The sequence below is a fragment of the Loxodonta africana genome, chromosome 22 (assembly GCF_030014295.1).
Source record: "Loxodonta africana isolate mLoxAfr1 chromosome 22, mLoxAfr1.hap2, whole genome shotgun sequence".
Classification (NCBI taxonomy): domain Eukaryota; kingdom Metazoa; phylum Chordata; class Mammalia; order Proboscidea; family Elephantidae; genus Loxodonta; species Loxodonta africana.
In genome coordinates this window covers 15,084,014-15,101,830 of record NC_087363.1, presented here as the reverse complement: position 1 = coordinate 15,101,830, position 17,817 = coordinate 15,084,014, and the positions used below count along the sequence as shown (strand labels likewise).

At 37.9% G+C, this 17,817-nt stretch overlaps 1 protein-coding gene across 1 annotated transcript in view; it reads right to left on the bottom strand.

The window, feature by feature from the left end:
- DNAH12 (dynein axonemal heavy chain 12) overlaps positions 1–17,817 on the bottom strand; it is a 212,477-nt gene that overhangs the window by 184,901 nt on the left and 9,759 nt on the right. Inside the window, exons 2-4 of the mRNA XM_064274342.1 lie at positions 17,077–17,279; positions 9,411–9,492; positions 9,166–9,192 (exon numbers count right to left, since the gene is read on the bottom strand). Coding sequence (XP_064130412.1) covers positions 9,166–9,192; positions 9,411–9,492; positions 17,077–17,246 — 279 coding nt within the window. The 5' untranslated portion in view covers positions 17,247–17,279. The remainder of the gene's footprint in view (positions 1–9,165; positions 9,193–9,410; positions 9,493–17,076; positions 17,280–17,817) is intronic.

Genomic DNA, 17,817 nt, shown 5'->3' with positions numbered 1-17,817 from the left:
GTCGCTTCTGACTCATAGCGACCCTATATAAAACAGAATGAAACACTGCCTGGTCCTGTGCCACTCTCACAATTGTTGTTATGCTTGAGCCCATTGTTGCAGCCACTGAGTCAATCCATCTCATTAAGGGTCTTCCTCTCTTCTGCTGACCCTCTGCTTTACCAAGTATTATGTCCTTCTCCAGAGAGTGGTCCCTCCTGATAACACATCCAGAGTATACGAGGTGAAGTCTCACCATCCTTGCTTCTAAGGAGCATTCAGGGTGTACTTCTTCCAAGACAGATTTGTTCATTCTTCTGGCAGTCCACAGTACATTCAATATTCTTCGACAAAATGATAATTCAAAGGGCATCAATTCTTCGGTCTTCCTTACTCATTGTTCAGCTTTCACATGCATGTAAGGTGACTGAAAACACCATGGCTTGGGTCAGGCACACCTTAGTCCTTAAAGTGGCATCTTTGTACTTCTTAACACTTTAAAGAGGTCTTTTGCAGCAGACTTACCCAACGCAATGCATCATTTGATTTCTTTACTGTGCTTCTATGGGCATTAATTGTGGATCCAAGTAAAATGAAATCCTTGACAACTTCGATATTTTCTCAGTTTATCATGATGTTGCTTATTGGTCCAGTTGTAAAGATTTTTGTTTTCTTCATGTTGAGGTGTAATCCATACTGAAGGCTGTAGTCTTTGATCTTCATAGTAGGTGCTTCACGTCCTCTTTACTTTCAGCAAGCAAGGCTGTATCATCTGCATATCTTAGGTTGTTAAAGAGTCTTCCTCTAATCCTGATGCCCCGTTATTTCCTCATATAGTCCAGTTTCTTGGATTATTTGCTCACCATACATATTAAGTATGGTGAAAGGATACAACCCTGACACACAGCTTTCCTGATTTTAAACCACCTAGTATCCCTTGTTCTGTTTGAACGACTGCCTCTTGGTCTATGTACAGGTTCCACGTGAGCACAATTAAGTGTTCTGGAATTCCCATTCTTCTCAATGTTATCCATAATTTGTTCTGATCCACAGAGTTGAATGCCTTTGCATAGTCAATAAAACATAGGTAAACATCTTTCTGATATTCCCTGCTTTCAGCCATGATCCATCTGACATTAGCAATGATATACCTTGTTCCACAAACTCTTCTGAATCCGGCTTGAATTTCTGGAAGTTCCCTGTCCATGTACTGCTGTAGCCACTTTTGAATCATCCTCAGCAAAATTTTACTTGTGTGTGATATTAATGATATTGTTTGATAATTTACGCATTCTGTTGGATGGGCTTTTTTTGGAATGGGTACAAATATGGATCTCTTCCAGTCAGGTGGCCAGGTAGCTGTCTTCCACACTTCTTGGCATAGACGAGAGAGATTCCAGCACTGCATATATTCACTGAAACATCTCAATTAGTATTCCGTCAATTCCTGCAGCCTTGTTCTTCACCAATGCCTTCGGCACAGCTTGGACCTCTTCCTTCAGAATCATTAGTTCTTGATCATATGCTACCTCCTGAAATGGCTGAGCGTCGACCAATTTTTTTTGGTATACTGACTCTGCATATTCCTTCCATCTTTTGCTGCTTCGTGCATTGTTTAGTATTTTTCCTGAAGAATCCCCTTCAATATTGCAACTCGAGGTCTGAATTTTTTTTTTTTTTCAGCTTGAGAAATGCTGAGCATGTTCTTCCCTTTTGGTTTTCTATCTCCAAGTGTTGGCACATTTCATTATAATACTTTACTTTGTCTTCTCAAGCTGCCCTTTGAAATCTTTCATTCAGCTCTTTTACTTCATCATTTCTTCCTTTCGCTTTAGCTACTTTATATTCAACAGCAACTTTCAGAGTCTCTTCCTATATCCCCATTTTGGTCTTTTCTTTCTTTATTTCTTGTCTTTTTAATAACCTCTTGCTTTCTTCATGTATGGTGTCCTTGATGTCATTCCACAACTCGTCTGCTCTTCAGTCACTGGTGTTCAACGCATCAAATCTATCCTTAAGTCGGTCTCTAAATTTAGGTGGGATATGCTCAAGATCGTACCTTGGCTCTTGTAAACTTGTTCTAATTTTCTTCAACTTCAACTTGAACCTGCATATGAGCAATTGATGGTTTGTTCTGCAGTCGGCCCCTTTGCCTTGTTCTGACTGATAACACTCAGTTTTTCCATCGTCTCTTTCCACAGTTGAAGTTGATTTGATTCCTCTGTATTCCATCTGGCAAGGTCCATGTGTACAGCTGCCATTTATGTTGTTGAAAAAAGGTATTTGCAATAAGTCATTTGTCTTGTAATATTCTATCATGGGATCTCCAGCATCATTTCTATCACCAAGGCCATATTTTCCAACTACCAATCCTTCTTTGTTTCCAACATTCTCATTCCAATCACCAGTAATAAGCAATGCATCCTGATTGCATGTTTTATCAATTTCAGACTGCAAAAGTTGGTAATAATCTTCTATTTCTTCATCTTTGGTCTTAGTGGTTGGTACATAGATTTGAATAATAGTCATATTAACGGGTCTTCCTTGTAGGCATATGCATATTATCCTTTCACTGACAGTGCTGTAATTCAGGATAGATCTTGAATTATTCTTTTTCACGCTGAATGTGACACCATTCCTCTTCAATTTGTCATTCCCAGCACAGTAGGTTATATGACTCTCTGATTTAAAATGGCCAATATCAGTCCATTTCTGCTTACTAATACCTAGGATATCAATGTCTATGCATTCCATTTCATTTTTGATGACTTCCAATTTTCCTAGATTCATACTTTGCACGTACCATGTTCCAATTATTAATGGATGTTTGCAGCTGTTTCTTCTCATTTTGAGTCATGCCACAATAGAAAATGAAGGTCCCAAAGGCTTTACTCCATCCAGATCATTAAGATCGACTCACTTTGAGGAGGCAATTCTTCCCCAGTTGTATTCTGAGTGCCTTCCAACCTAAGGAGCTCATTTTCTGGCACTATATCAGACAGTGTTTCACTGCTATTCATAAGGTTTTCACTGGCCAATTTTTTTAGAAGGAGAATGTCAGGTCCTTCTTCCTAGTCTGTCTTAGTCTGGAATCTCTGCTGAAAGCTGTCCACCAAAGGTGATCCTTCTGGTATTTGAAATACCGGTGGCAAAGCTTCCAGTATCACCGCAACATGCAAGCCACCACAGTATGACAAACTGATAGACAGGCGGTGAAAAGCATACTAAAAAGTCTCTATAATTAGAACAGTGCAGCACAGGTGCATGAACAAACAAGACCAGTGTAAAAGAATAAAAAGTCCAGAAATAGAGCCAGTAATAGGAAAATCTCACATACACTAAATGTGTCACCTAAAATCACTGAGGTAAAGATGGCAGTTTAAATAAAGAGTGCTGGGACAACTGGTCAGTCATGTGGAAAAAGATAAATTTAATCCATACTTTACATCTTGTACAAGGAAACTACAAATAGATCAGGAGTATAAATTAAACAGTGAAACTATACAAGGACTAGAAGAAAACATGGATGAATTCTTCTATAACTTGAGTGTAGAGAAAAACTTTCCAACTATGATTCAAATTTCAGATGCAAAAAAAAAAGGTGATTTATACATTTTGACTACATAAAAATAAAAACATTAGCATGGCAAAAACATCATATTAAACAAAGTCAAACCAAAACTGACAATCTGGGAGAAAATATTTGTAACATGTAACTCAAAAAAAGTATAAAAGAAAGCTTTAAAGTTAGTGTAAGATAAAACCAAAAATACAATAGAAAAATGAGCAGAAGATATCAACCAATATTTCATCAAAAAATTATAAAAAATGGCCCTTAATCACATGAAATGATGTCCAAACTCACTTATAATTACAGAAAGCAAATTAAAACTAATCTGAGATAGTATTTCTTACCTATCAGATTGGCAAAAAAATAGAAAGTGTCAGCCCACATTCTGTTGGTGAGAGTATGAGGCTACAGACACTCTCATAAATTGCTAACAGGAATACAAACTAGCACAACTCTTTGGAGAAGAATTTGACAATATCTAACAAAACATATCCACCTGGCAATGCCACTTCTAGAAATTGAAGACACAGTTCCAACAATATGAGAATACACATACACAAGATCATTCATTGCAGCAAAATATTGGAAACAGTTGAGAGCAGTTCAGTAAACCATTATGTAGCCACACACTGGTGTTCTCTGCAGCAACATAAAAGAATTAGGAAGGTCTTTATGAACTGACACAGAGTGATTTCTAGGATATATTGTTAAGTTAAAAAAAATGTAAAAGATTATCTATAGTATGGTTCTGTATAGGATAAATGCTGAAATAAAGAAAATTATCTGCTCAGTTGTGCAAAATTCAACACAGGAAGGATAAACCAGAAATTAGTGAGATTGGTTACATGGCGGGGGAGGGTGGTAGAATAGGGTAGAAAGTATGGGACATGGGAATGGCTAGAAGGCAAGAGACACTTCTCTGAGTATACCCTTTGGTACAGTTCTGCCTTTCAAACCATGTTATTCCTTCACATTCTCAAAGTACAAATTAAAAAAAATAAAAAAGATGATTAAAGAAAGAAATCTAATATGAAAACAAACAGAAACAAATGAACCTAACTGTATTTCAAATTAATAATATGCTACACTGAAAGGGGGTGTAGAAGTAACCACAGCAACTTTTCAACATACTGTTTTGACTATATACCCACAGGTTAGATACAAAAAACTGCAGACAAATATCAAACTATTTGTTGTTGTGCACTGTCCAAGTAGATTCCGACTCATAGCGATCCTATAGCAAGTAGGTTTATTTTTCACAATGGTATGAGTTAGCAATTTTCAAACCATTTATATGTATTCTAGAATTTAACAAAATAAATAAATATATTGTGGTTAATGAAAGTCAGGTTTTTCACTGTTAGAGAAGCTACAAATATGGAAAGTGGAAGGAATCCTGTGGCACTGAACTGAAATTGGTTTTTTAGACAAACGTAATAATTTCTTAGCTCTTTTTGCTGAGAGAGCCAATAAGCAACGACATCCCAGTATTAAGGAGTACACGTAATACTCATATCATGATTTCTAAATATCATTCTCCACTAAAAGAAGGAATCCTTGGAGAAAAGCCTGATTCCAGGGCTAGAACAAGGAAAGTATGGGATGAGCTGGAACATCTCAGTGTGCCAGAAGTAAGGAAGTGCTCAGTGATAGGGTATGTCAAAAAGGACACAAGTGACAGCTTTAAGGGCTCCCACTAACCACCTCCCTAAATGGCCTCACTCCCCCACCAGTCCTTTTCTGTCATAGTAGCCTGTTTTCCTTCATAGTACTTATCACAATTATTTTTATATTTATCTGTTTACTTGATTATTACATGTCTTCCCCATTAGAGTATAAACTCCTCAAGGGTAAACACTATGTCTGTCTTGTTCATCAACCTTAAGCACCTAGCGAAGGATCAAGTACAGAGTAGACATTTATTAAGAATTTTGTTAATAAGTGAATTAATCACAGACAAGGAAGATATTTTCTCAATCTCTCAAACCTACAGAAGTTCTATAAAGCAGGTCAGGGTCAAGCTCTGGATAAAACCATTACATGACCATATGCCAAAACCAAACCAATCCCACGGCCATCGAGTTGATTCCAACTCATGGCAACCCCAGAGGACAGAGTAGAACTAACTGCCCCATAGGGTTTCCAAGGAATGGCTGGTGGATTCGAACTGCTGACCTTTTGGTTAGCAGCCGAGCTCTTAACCACTGTACCACCAGGGCTCCACATGGCCATACAGTGATATGAAATTTTAAATCCATTGTTATAATAATGTATCCTTAACTTATACCTTTTTGTTTTTTAACCCTTTTATAAGCGACTGAATTGTGCCTCCCAAAAATGTGTGTCAACCTTGGCTAGGCCATGATTCCCAGTATTGTGAGATTATCCACCATTTTGTCATCTGATGTGATTTTTCTATGTGTTGTAAATCCTACCTCTGTGATGTTAATGAGGCAGCTATGTTAATGAGGCAGGACTCAATCTACAAGATTAATTGTACCTCAAGTTAATCTCTTTTGAGACGTAAAAGAAAGAAGCGAGCAGAGACACAGGGGGACCTCACGCTACCAAGAATGAAGGACAGGAGGGGAGTCTGTTCTTTGGACATGAGGTCGCCGCCCTGAGAAGCTCCTAGACCAAGTGAAGGTTGATGACAAGGACCTTCCCTCAGAGCTGACAGAGGGAGAAAGCCTCCCCCTGGAGCTGGTACCCTGAATTCAAACTTCTAGTCTCCTAGATCATGAGAGAATAAATTTCTCTTTGTTAAAGCCATGCACTTGCGGCATTTCTGTTATAGCAGCACTAGATAACTCAGACACCTTTCATCTCCCAAAATGAAAATACATTTGACCCTGAGAATGAAAGTGTAAATTCTTCCTTTATCAAAAAGATACCTGTTTTCTTGAGTCAAACCATGTACTTCCAAAGTCTTTCTTGAAAGCTTCCTACTTTATGCCTTCAATGTAGTCTCTTCACACTTCAGTCACAACATCTGCTATATTTCATTCAGTGTGTTTATTTTTATTCATTCATCAAGTATTTATTGAATACCCACTAAGGGTATTCGATACCATAGTTGTTAAGATACAAAGATGATTTAAGAAGCAAATCCTAGCCTCGAGGCTAGGAAACATAATTTTAATATATAAAAAGATAAATATAATAGAATGTGCTAAGTAAAATGAAAATGAACAGGGTATAATGGGAGCAAGAGGAAGTCATCTATCCAAACATACAGAAGGCTTTCTGGGGAATGATGACTGAGTTGAATCTTCAAAGATGAATTAGAGGCAGTCAGGTAAAAGGGAGCGTGGATGGTGTGGAGGCATGCCAGGCAAAGGCAGTGAGGAGGGAAAGGGCATATTTCTTCAAGTCAAATGACAGAGGGCCTTGAATGCCACATTAAAGCTTTAATCCTATAGGTTAAAGGAGATCAGTGAAGGCTGCTACAGTCAGCGCAAGAGATAAAGGCCTAATCCAAAGCTGGGACAGGAAGAGAACTGATTAGACATACAATCATAGCAACTGGAAACCGCAGGTGGGTGACTGGGGAGGAGGAAAGAGAAGGCAACACAGATGTTTTAAGCACGAGTAACTGGACAGTATAAAAAACAACTAGAGTAGAGAATAAACAGAAGAGGAGTTTTATGAAGGAAGCTGATTAGTTCATTTTTTGACACGCTGAGTTTGAGGTATTTGTGCATAAATCTCTGGAAGTCGTCAATATATAAGGGAGGCAGTTGATTCAGGAAAGAAGAGAATCACCCAGCAAGATTCAAGAAAAGAGAACTACAGGCCACAGTCAGGTAGGGAAAAGAAACCCATGAAGGTGACAGAAAAATAATGGTCAGAGAACCAGGAGAATAAGCATAATGGAACAGAAAGGAAGACAATAATCAGTAGTGTCAAAAGTCAGCTGAACTTGTTGTTCTTATTTCAGCCCTTTTTTTTTTTTAATAGGCACGTAATGATAACTCATCATGGTTTTAATTTTCATTGCCCTAATAACTGCTGATGTCAAACATCCTCCATGTGCTTATTTGCTTTCCCATATATCCTCTTTGGTAAAATGTCTGTGCATGTCTTTTGTCCATTTTCTAATTGGATTATTCATGTTTATACTGCTGAATTTTGAGATGCGTGGATACGTGATTCGTAAACATTTTCCCCCAGTGCGTAGCTTATGTTTTCATCCTCTTTACAAAATCTTTCACAGAGGAAGTTTTTAATTTTAATGAAATCCAATTTATTTATTTTTTTTTCTTTTCCTTTTGTGGATTGTGCTTTTGGTGTCACATCTATAAATTCTTTGTTTTCTTCTAAAAAGTTTTTATAGTTTTACATTTACATTTAAATCTACGACCCATTTTTAGCTAATTTTTGTACAAGGTGTGAGGCTTAGGTGGAAGATTTTTTGTTTTGTTTTTACTTATGTATGCCCAATTGTTCCAGCCCTGTTTGTAGAAAAGGCTATTCTCTCTCCATTGAACTGCTTTTGCACCTTTGTCAAAAATCAGTTGGTTGTACTTGCGTAGGTCTATTTCTAAGTCATCTAGTTTGTTCCAATGATCTATTTGTCTAATTATTTCAAAGTAAAAAAGTGTTTTAAAAAGTCAGCTGCAGGTCTAATAAGAGAATTACTGAAAAAAAATACCATTTGGATTTGGCAGTTAGTGGTCACTGGTGATATTAATAATGTGGTGGTGCATCTGCCAGTAAAACTGCCAAGAGCAATAGATTCAGCAGTGAGTGACTGCTTTCGCATCCGGCTCCCTACTGTAGTGTGTGAGACACTAGGAGGCCAGAACTGACCAATACATCTTATGACTCACCCAGCCTCACACTGAATCCTTACGAATGTTCTGAGTTTGTTTTGTATCAGTTCTTACACCTAGTATAAAGAGGCAAGCACACACAGTCGAAGTCTCCAGAAAAACTGGGAAGCAGGTGGAGGAGGAAGAAAGATATTTAAAACAAACAAACAAACAAACAACCTTTGAAATAGCTAAAATGGGGTTGTGCCAAGTATCCTCAATTCCCATGGTGGTATCCTCCTCAGCCCACTATCCCCAGGGGGAACTTTGAGGGACTTGGGGAAACCTGTAACCCCTTCTGGAAGCATGCTGACAGCTTCCTCTTTTGTGTAACCAGCTTCATAAATTCCTGTGTCCTTTGCCATTAAAGGAATTTTACACGTCGCCTCTTTCCACCAATCACATCGCAGCCCCACGCTGTCATCCGTGAAGTCAGCGTCTTTTTCTTTTTTAACCTCTAGCATCTAGCATGTGGTTCGCACACAATAGATTCTGAACAAGCACTTGTTGAGTAGATGAGGAGCTGTCATTATATCAAACTCTTATCCTAAAAAAATGTATTTTCTTTATAATGGCCACTTTGAATGTTTCTTTTTTTAGTAGTCTCAAATAACTACAACATATACATAACTAATCCTCAAATAATGAATAGCAAGAAAATAACTCAAAACCCATACTGTCCTCCATGACATGCTTGTTCCCCTTGATAGAGAGAACAAAAACCTCAGTTTCTAAATGTCTTCCTTTTATAGAATGAGCCTTAGCAGGTGGTCTTAGAAAAAATATAAAGATTGAACTCACTCCTTTTTTTTTATTTTCACTGGCCATCTGTCAAAAACAAACAAACAAAACATAATTAAATCAGAGAGATAAAATAAAAATATAAATAGCTTAAAATATACCTATTTCATTTTTTAAATATTAATCATATTGAAATTTTCTTAAAAATAATTAAGAATTAAAGCACAATAAAAATTATTTTAAAAAAATAATTAAGAATTAAAATGGCAAGATGATGGACTTTTTAAAGAGAAAATTTAACTTACAGTTGAAGGATATTCTGGCTCTGGTAATGAAGGTATTCTTTTATACAGTGTTTTGTCTAAATTTTTTTTGGCTCCATCAATTCTGAAATTTATAGTTAGAAAAATATATGACTCTCTTTAAGATAACATTAGAATATATTATTAAACCATTACAATTTGTGCATTTTTCTACTACACTAAAAAGAAGAGATATTCAAGAGTATTTCTATCTTACAGAATTTTCTGTAAGAAAAAATCTCAATAGTTATTATTAGTGAGATCTTAATTTTCAAAAACTTCATGTGTAAAAGGGTGTGACTAAAAGTAATAATCAATTCATTTTTTAAATTATAACTTATTGATAATTTTGAAATTAATCCTCATGCACAGTAAGCCCTTACATGTATTATCTCTGCTCAAATACCATCTTGTTAGTGAAACTTTCCTTTACCCTATAAAATATTGCCCCCTTCACTATCCATCTCTTTTGTCCTGTCTTATCTTACTTCATTGCACTTACCACCATCAGCCATTATATGCTGGTTATTTTCTGTCTCCCCACTCTGGGATATAAAAGAGCAGAAACTGTTTTACTACTGTATCTCCAGTGCCTGGAACAGTGCCTGGCACATAGTAGGTATTCAACAACCAATTTTGAATATATGAATTTATCATCCATAAAATAAAATTTCTTCTGTAAATAAAATTGTATCATATTATGTAATTCATTCATCTGTCAACAAACATTTATTGAACACTTAGATTATGTAAGGCATAATAAGGTAATATAAAAGTATAGCACCAACAATTCTCAAGGAATTTATAAACTGATAGGGTGAAAAGATAAAAACAGGATGCCATATGAAAGATATGGGACCCTGATCCTTAAAAGGCGGGACAAGTTTATTTCTACCCCAAGGGTATCTGGGAAGGCTACATGAACCGTTAGCATTTGCAATGAGCTTCAAACAAAGAAGAGAATTTCAGGTAGAGATGTGGTTATCCTGAGCAGATGGATCTGAAAAAACAAAGCCTCTGAGACAGGAAGACAAAAAAATGATCAAAAAATAAAATGGGAGTAGGGAGTTATCCAATATGTCCCAAGGTTACAGACCAGGTAGACAAAAGTTTGGAGAAATGGGTTGTACTATCAAGCTACGGGCCGCAAATAGCAAGTCTTTTTATTCAATAGACAATGGAGAGTCAATGAGAGTTTTTGAGCATGAGAACATTTTTAGGAAGAGAAATCTAACAGTTTGTGAAGGCTAGATGTACTGGAAGAGATGGCCAAGGCAGAAAGTGAACAAGGAAAAGAGACCTGAAAAAAGAAGTTTGGAGAATGCCAACATTGACAGGAATGTGGAAGAACAACAATTAAAGAAGGAAAGGGAGATACGGTCAGAGAGATAAGAGAAGAACCAAAAAGAATTTCAAGGAAAGGGTGGCCACTGGAACCAGAAAACTACAGACGGGAAAGCTCCATAAAGGCAGCAAACATATCTGCTTTGCTCACTGCTCTATCTGCACCACCTGGATAGTCCCTGTTTTAGTTGTCTAGTGCTGCTGTCACAGAAATACCACAAATGGATGGCTGTAACAAACGAAAGTTTATTCTCTCACAGTCTTGTAAGCTAGAAGTCCAAATTCAGGGTGTCAGCTCCAGGGGATGGCTTTCTCTATCGGCTCTGGAGGAAGGCCCTTGTCATCAATCCCTCCCTGGACTAGGAGGTTCTCCGCGCAGGAACCCTGGGTCCAAAGGATGTGCTCTGCTCCTGGCACTGCTTTCTCGGTAGTATGAGGTCCCCCATGTCTCTCTGCTCCCTTCTCTCTTTTATATCACAAAAGAGATTGGCTTAAGACACTATCTAATCTTGTAGATCTCATCAATATAAACCAAAAAAACAAACCCACTGCTACCTAATAGCGACTCATTCCAACTCATAGCAACCCTGTAGGACAAAGTAGAACTGCCCCACAGTTTCCAAGGACTGCCTGGTGGATTTGAACTGCCAACCTCTTTGTTAGCCACCATAGCACTTAACCACTATGCCACCTGGGTTTCCCTCATCAACATAACTGCTGCTAATCCAGCTCATTAACATCATAGTGATAGCATTTACAACACAAAGGGAAATCACATCAGATGACAAAATGGTAGACAATCATACAATACTGGGAATCATGACCTACCCAAGTTGACAGATATTTTGGGGGGACACAATTCAATCCATGACGGTCCCCATCAAGAAAAAAAGAACTGAATAAATATCAGTTGAATAAATGATCAGGATAGTGGATTTGGAAAAGATCTCACACATCTAGTTCGATATCTTACCTGATACATGAATACTCTCAACAATATCAAGTTGAACTCCTTGTGCAGGGGATAGGGGACAAGGGGGTGGGAGGGCCATCACTTTCTGAGGCAGTGCCATCTATTGTCAGCTAGCTATTGTTGTTAGAAACAAAATTTTTATATTGAGTTGTATCCTTGCAACTACTATTTTCTGAAGCCAGATAGAAACAGTCATGTTTTTCTTCCATGTTACTCTTCAAAAGCTTAATGATACCTACCCAGCTCCTTCAACTCTTCCTGTCAATAAAAGCTACCCTTTATGGCAAGCATATTATGTTTGAGGTATTGGGTTAGGATCTTTATATGCATATATTTCATTTAACTCTCACAACAATCCAAACACTATTCTTATCTCCATATTATAGATAAGAAAGTGAAAATAAGTAAGGTTATGTGACTTGCTGAAATTCACGTGGTTAATTAGCTCCAGAGATGAGATATGAGTCTGATGCCAGAGTCTATATTCTCATTCATTGAGTCAGCTCCATTCAAATGATATGGTTTTAAATTTCCTCACTATCATGGCCATTCTCCTCTATAACTATTCTAGCTTGTCAATGTCCATCTTAAAGTATAACCCCAGGATTTCAGATGCTGTTCGACCAGTGCAGAGTGAAAAGTTTTCTCTTCCACATTCTAGACATTCTATATTCACTAATGCAGACTAAGGCTGAATTAGCTTTTTGAGCAGCTTCATTTCCCTAGTGAATCTTCCTGAGCTAAAATCCCTAAGACCTTTACACATGAAGTGTGCCAGGAAATGTGCCAGGAATGTCCTCCTCCTTTTGTTCATCTCGAAGGCCTAGGTCAGATTTTCCCTTATACATCATGCCTCCCTGAACAGCCCCGCTCTAGTGATTACTACTTTCAAGGAATTTGCCTTATACTTTGGTATGTCACTTGGCACGAATAAGAGGCTGGCTTGCATTATAATTATCCCAATATAAAAATACATTAAACTACCTCAAGCTCTTCATATAAATGTCACCCTTTAATGGTGTAATATTAGCAAAATTTCTGCAGCCTGCTTTTGCCACTGGCAAAAGTACAACCAGAATGCTCCTTAGACACAAGGATGGCAAGACTATATCTCACGTACTTTGGACACGTTATCAGGAGGGCTCAGTCCCTGGAGAAGGACATTGGCTTGGTCAAGTAGAAGGTCAGCAAAGAAGAGGAAGACCCTCAACAAGATGAACTGACACAGTGACTGCAACAATGGGCTTAAGCATAACAACAATTGTGAGGATGGCGCAGGATCGGGCAGTGTTTTGTTCTGTTTGTTCTCAGTCAGAGCCAACTCGACAGCACCTAAAAACAACATAAATAAAGAGAGCTAGGAAGAATGTAAGAGTGAGCCTTTTCATTCCCTGTCTATTTTCGTTTTGTGTATTAACAATTAAAAAGGAAGAAATAAACAAAAACCAGATTAATTCCAAAAATCTGTGTCAGAGACCTCACGTGGTGAAGGAGACAAACACTGGTCTGAATCAAGAGGGAGTTAGCAGCCAAAGTAGGCTCATTCTTGAAAAAAAAGATTGGTTCACTCATGAGCAACTGCCTCCTGAACCTATTACCCTGAGATAAGCTTTGAACTTTGAACCAAAAATACCCTCTGAAGTCTTCTTAAAACTGAATAGTAAAAAAGATCTGCCTTGAGCATTATGCTCTTTTAAGAACAATCTATATGGGATCAAATTTACAATAGTAAGTCAAAAGATTGGAAGGGAACCTTAGGGGTTAGTAAGCTTAAGATAAAGGGGGAGGAACAACTCAGAAAAGGAGAAAAGGAGGGTGAGAATGGTTGTACAACTCTAGGAATGCAATCAATGTCACTAAACGGTACATGTAGAAGCTGCTGAATTGGTTTATGTTTTGCTGTGTATATTCTCAACAAGAGCAAAACAAAATTAGCTAAAAAAAAAAAAAAAAAGATTGGCTCAGCCAGGTGTTCCCAGGAACTGGTCCCAGCATGAGGCCCCATTCTGCCCGTGACTCTTGACCTCGTGCCTTACCCCTGAACTCCCTCTATTCACAGGTCTTGCCCCACCTTTAAAGAAAGGAAGCCTGCATTCCTACTGCCTAACAGGTAGAGGTAGTGAGAAGATAGAGAAACGCAAACTCCATGGCCATCCAGAAAGGTACACTTGCAGTACTTGTTGTTAGGCGCTGTCAAGTCAATTTCAACTAATTGTGACCCCATAACTCTAGGGCACTGGGTTTTTAGGTATGACAGAGTAGAACTGCCCATACAGTTTTCTAGGCTGTTATCTTTATGGGAGCAGATTGCTAGTGCTTTCTCCCATAGAACCACTGGTGGGTTCAAACCACCAAACTTTTGGTTAGCAGCCAAGCACTTAACCGTTACACCAGCAGGGCTCCTTATATTTCCAGTACAAAAACTCTTAATTCCAAATGAATTTTTCCCAAAGAAGCACATAACCGTTGTAAACTCAGTATTTATAGAACACTACCTTCAGGTAATTCAGAGGCAGTAACTTTTATTAAGCACCCGAATGAAAGCGGTACTACTTACAGATCTGTACAAAGCACCCTAAGAGGTAAGATTCCTCCTTAGTAAATTCATTCATTCACTCATTCATTCACTCATCCATTCACCCATATTAACATGATATTGTGCTTTGTTTCAGATCTCTGTCCTTAAGCATGCCAAAGTAGAGGAGAAAGACAACTAAAAAAATGAGTGACAACACTTTCTATGATAATACGCTCTGCTCTCTCTGCTTGCGACAACCTGCTTTCTGGTCTTCCTCCTGCCTTACCAGTCACACTTCTTTACACTACATGTGGCTTACCCTTCTCTACCCAACATCTAAATATTACAGTTTCTGTACCAGGTCTCCTTGTCTCCTTCCACTCTTGCCCTCTTCCCCTCCACCTCAGTCTATTCTCAGTAGCCAGGGTGGTATTTTAAAAAAGTAAATCAGATACCATGTCACTCCCCTGTTTAAAACATTTCAATTCCTTCCACTGCACCTAAAATCAAAACTACTTATCCTGGTGGACAAAACCTTGCATGATCTGCCCCATCTTTCTCTCCATCTTCTCCAGGCCCAGGATACTCCAGTGACACTGGTCTTTACCAAGTCCTAGAACACACTAGGGGCATTCATTTTTTCAAAGCTTTCACGCTTGCTATTCTGTTTGCTGGAGCGCTTTCCCCGTGTTTAAATGACAGGCTTCTTATTCTTTAGGTCTTTACTTAAATGTTATCTCCAGTCCTTTTCTCTCCACCTGCCCCGGCACTCTATTACACTAGCTTATTTCTTCACAACACCTATCACCATCTAAAAGTACATTAACATACTTTCTTTTTTAACATTTTCTGGTAGAATATAAGTGCTCTAAAGACAGGATCCTTTCCGCCATGTTCTCTATGGTCTCCCTAGTAACACAGTATAATATGTGTATAACAGTAAGTATTTAATATTCCTGAATAAACTGATAGAAGAAAAATATGCAGAATGGGTTAAAGCAGCACAAAGGATTGGGAGAAGGCTCCTCAGAGGGATGATCAGTAAGCTAAGCCTTGAAGAGCTAATGTAAGTTCCCAGGCAGATAAAGCAGTGAAGAAAATTCCAGGAAGCATCTCTAAGTCATAAAAAATACAGCATGTTCATGGAACTGCAAGTAGTTGAACTCAGCAATGTGGGATAAAGAAAGATTTTGGAGTAAAAACAATCTGTAACACCTAGGTAATACTCTACTACTCTCTAAGACCACTGAAATGTTGAACAGTTTTAGAAATAAAGGGATAAAATGTACCTCTTACAGTATATGGTACTGACATCAGTTAATATACCACATAAATTTAGATTTAAATATGAGTAGATGATTGATAAACTAATAAAATGTAAATTTAAAGAAAGTTTTATAGATATAACAAATATATATTAACAGGCTGTTTAATTGTAAAGAAAGTAAAATCAGCAAAAACTTAAATTATTAAATTGGCAGTAACATGACCATCAGCAATGTAAAAGACGGTAAAAGTCAGTCTGGTGCAAAAATGTTTATAAATGAGGCCAACCAAGAAGGGAAAGAAGGATGCAGAAACACAAGCAAGACTCCACCAGAGAGGAGCTCCCCATTGTACAGTTTAGCGTTGGCCTGGAATCTCCCAGATGAGATCCTGTCTGTTTTTTATTTATCCCAGAGCTCAGCAGAGTCAGGTACCTAGGGAATTCTCAGTAATTATTTGTTGATAGCTGATACCTAAATTAGTTTTAATTTTCACTAAATTGGCGGGGCGGCGGGGGGGAAGGTGGCTGGGCTAGGTTGTCATTTATATAGAAAAATGTTTAAACATAAGTCATTTCAAGATGTTTTATTCTTTCTTCAAATGAAATGATATCTGTAGAGGCCCAATGACTTGGTTTTTCTATCAAGGATCAGACTGGTATGGTGCTTTAAAGTATTTGAACTCTAGACTCAAACCTTCTGAATCTAATCCCCAGCTCTGTCACTTCCTAGCTTTGTGACCTTGGGCAAGTTACTTCTCTGCACCTCAGTTTTCTCACCTGTAACACAGAGATAGCAACAGTACCTACCTTATAAGGTTATTGTAAGAAGTAAACGAATACATAGAATAAGTAATGACAACAAAGCCTTACTAGATGTTATAGACTGAATTGTGTCCCCCAAAAATATGTGTCAACTTGGCTAGGCTGTGATTCCCCATTATTTGTGATTGTCTACCATTTTGTCGTCTGATGTGATTTTCCTGTGTGTTGTAAATCCTACCTCTATGATGTTAATGAGGCAGGATTAGAGGCAGGACTCAATGTACAAGATTAGGTTATGTTTTAAGTCAATCTCTTTTGAGATGGTAAAAGAGAGAAGCCAACAGAGAGACAGGGAGACCTCATACCACCAAGTAACAAGAGCCAGGAGAACTGCACATCCTTTGGACCTGGTGTCCCTGTGCTGAGAAGCTCCTCAACTGGGGAAGATTGATGACAAGAACCTTCCCCCAGAGCTGACAGAGAGAAAAAGTCTTCCCCTGGAGCTGATGCCCTCAATTCAGACTTCTAACCTCCTAGTCTGTGAGAGAATAAATTTCTCTTTGTTAAATCCATCCACTTGTGGTATTTCTGTTATAGCAGCAGTAGATAACTAAAACACTAAAGGTAACCACTATACAGTGTTTGTGCTACTATGGTTATTTTTCAATTGTTTCCCTAATTAAACTTGAAGATAGTATTTTGTTTACAAATTAACATTCAGAGTTAAAGTTTTTTTATGAGAATATGAACGCTAATCAGTTTACCTGAATTCAAAGCAAGCATTGTTTACTAATGTGCCACTTACACTAACTGATGAATTGTCTTCTGCTGCTCCTTAGATCTTCTGTACTTGAGCAGCTTGCTTTGGGATGGTGTGTCCACACCCAGGTCTTCTGAGGGATGAACTATTGGGGGCAACTTCAAGTTTAGAGCCTCCTTTTCTGCTGCAATGGTAGCTTTGTTTTCATCTGACATCTTGGTCCCCTACAGGTTAAAATACTCTATACTCTGAGGAGAAAAAGTCCATAAAGCCATTTTGTAAAACAAGCCTCCATATATTCATATCTTACATGTCAATGCCAAAAAATAAAATTCTAGGCCCTTTTAGATCTTCCTCCCAGGTATGGAAATACTCGTAAGAATGGCAGTTGAGATAAATGAGGAGAGATTCCTATTAGAGCTTTACCATCCATTTGTCATGAAGAAATGAAAGAAGTTGCTTTCCCTTGGGGGCTTCAGTTTCCTGAAGGATTAAATTAATAGATTAGATGCTCTCTAAATATCCCTACAGCTCTAAAATTCTGGGCCAAATTTCCTCTCTGGGATACAAACCACAATAAAAAAAAAAAAATTAAAATCCAGGTGTTGAGGTATGCCTCCCAAATAAGCTGATATTTAAAATTATATTTTGAAACACCAAAAAAAAAAAAAAAGAAAGAAATTTGAAACAACCATCTTCCTAGAAAGAGTGATGCTATCACCAAGCAAAAATAGGCATACTTAATGCACTGCCAGTCAACTCTAAAATGTTACGTAAACGCAGAAC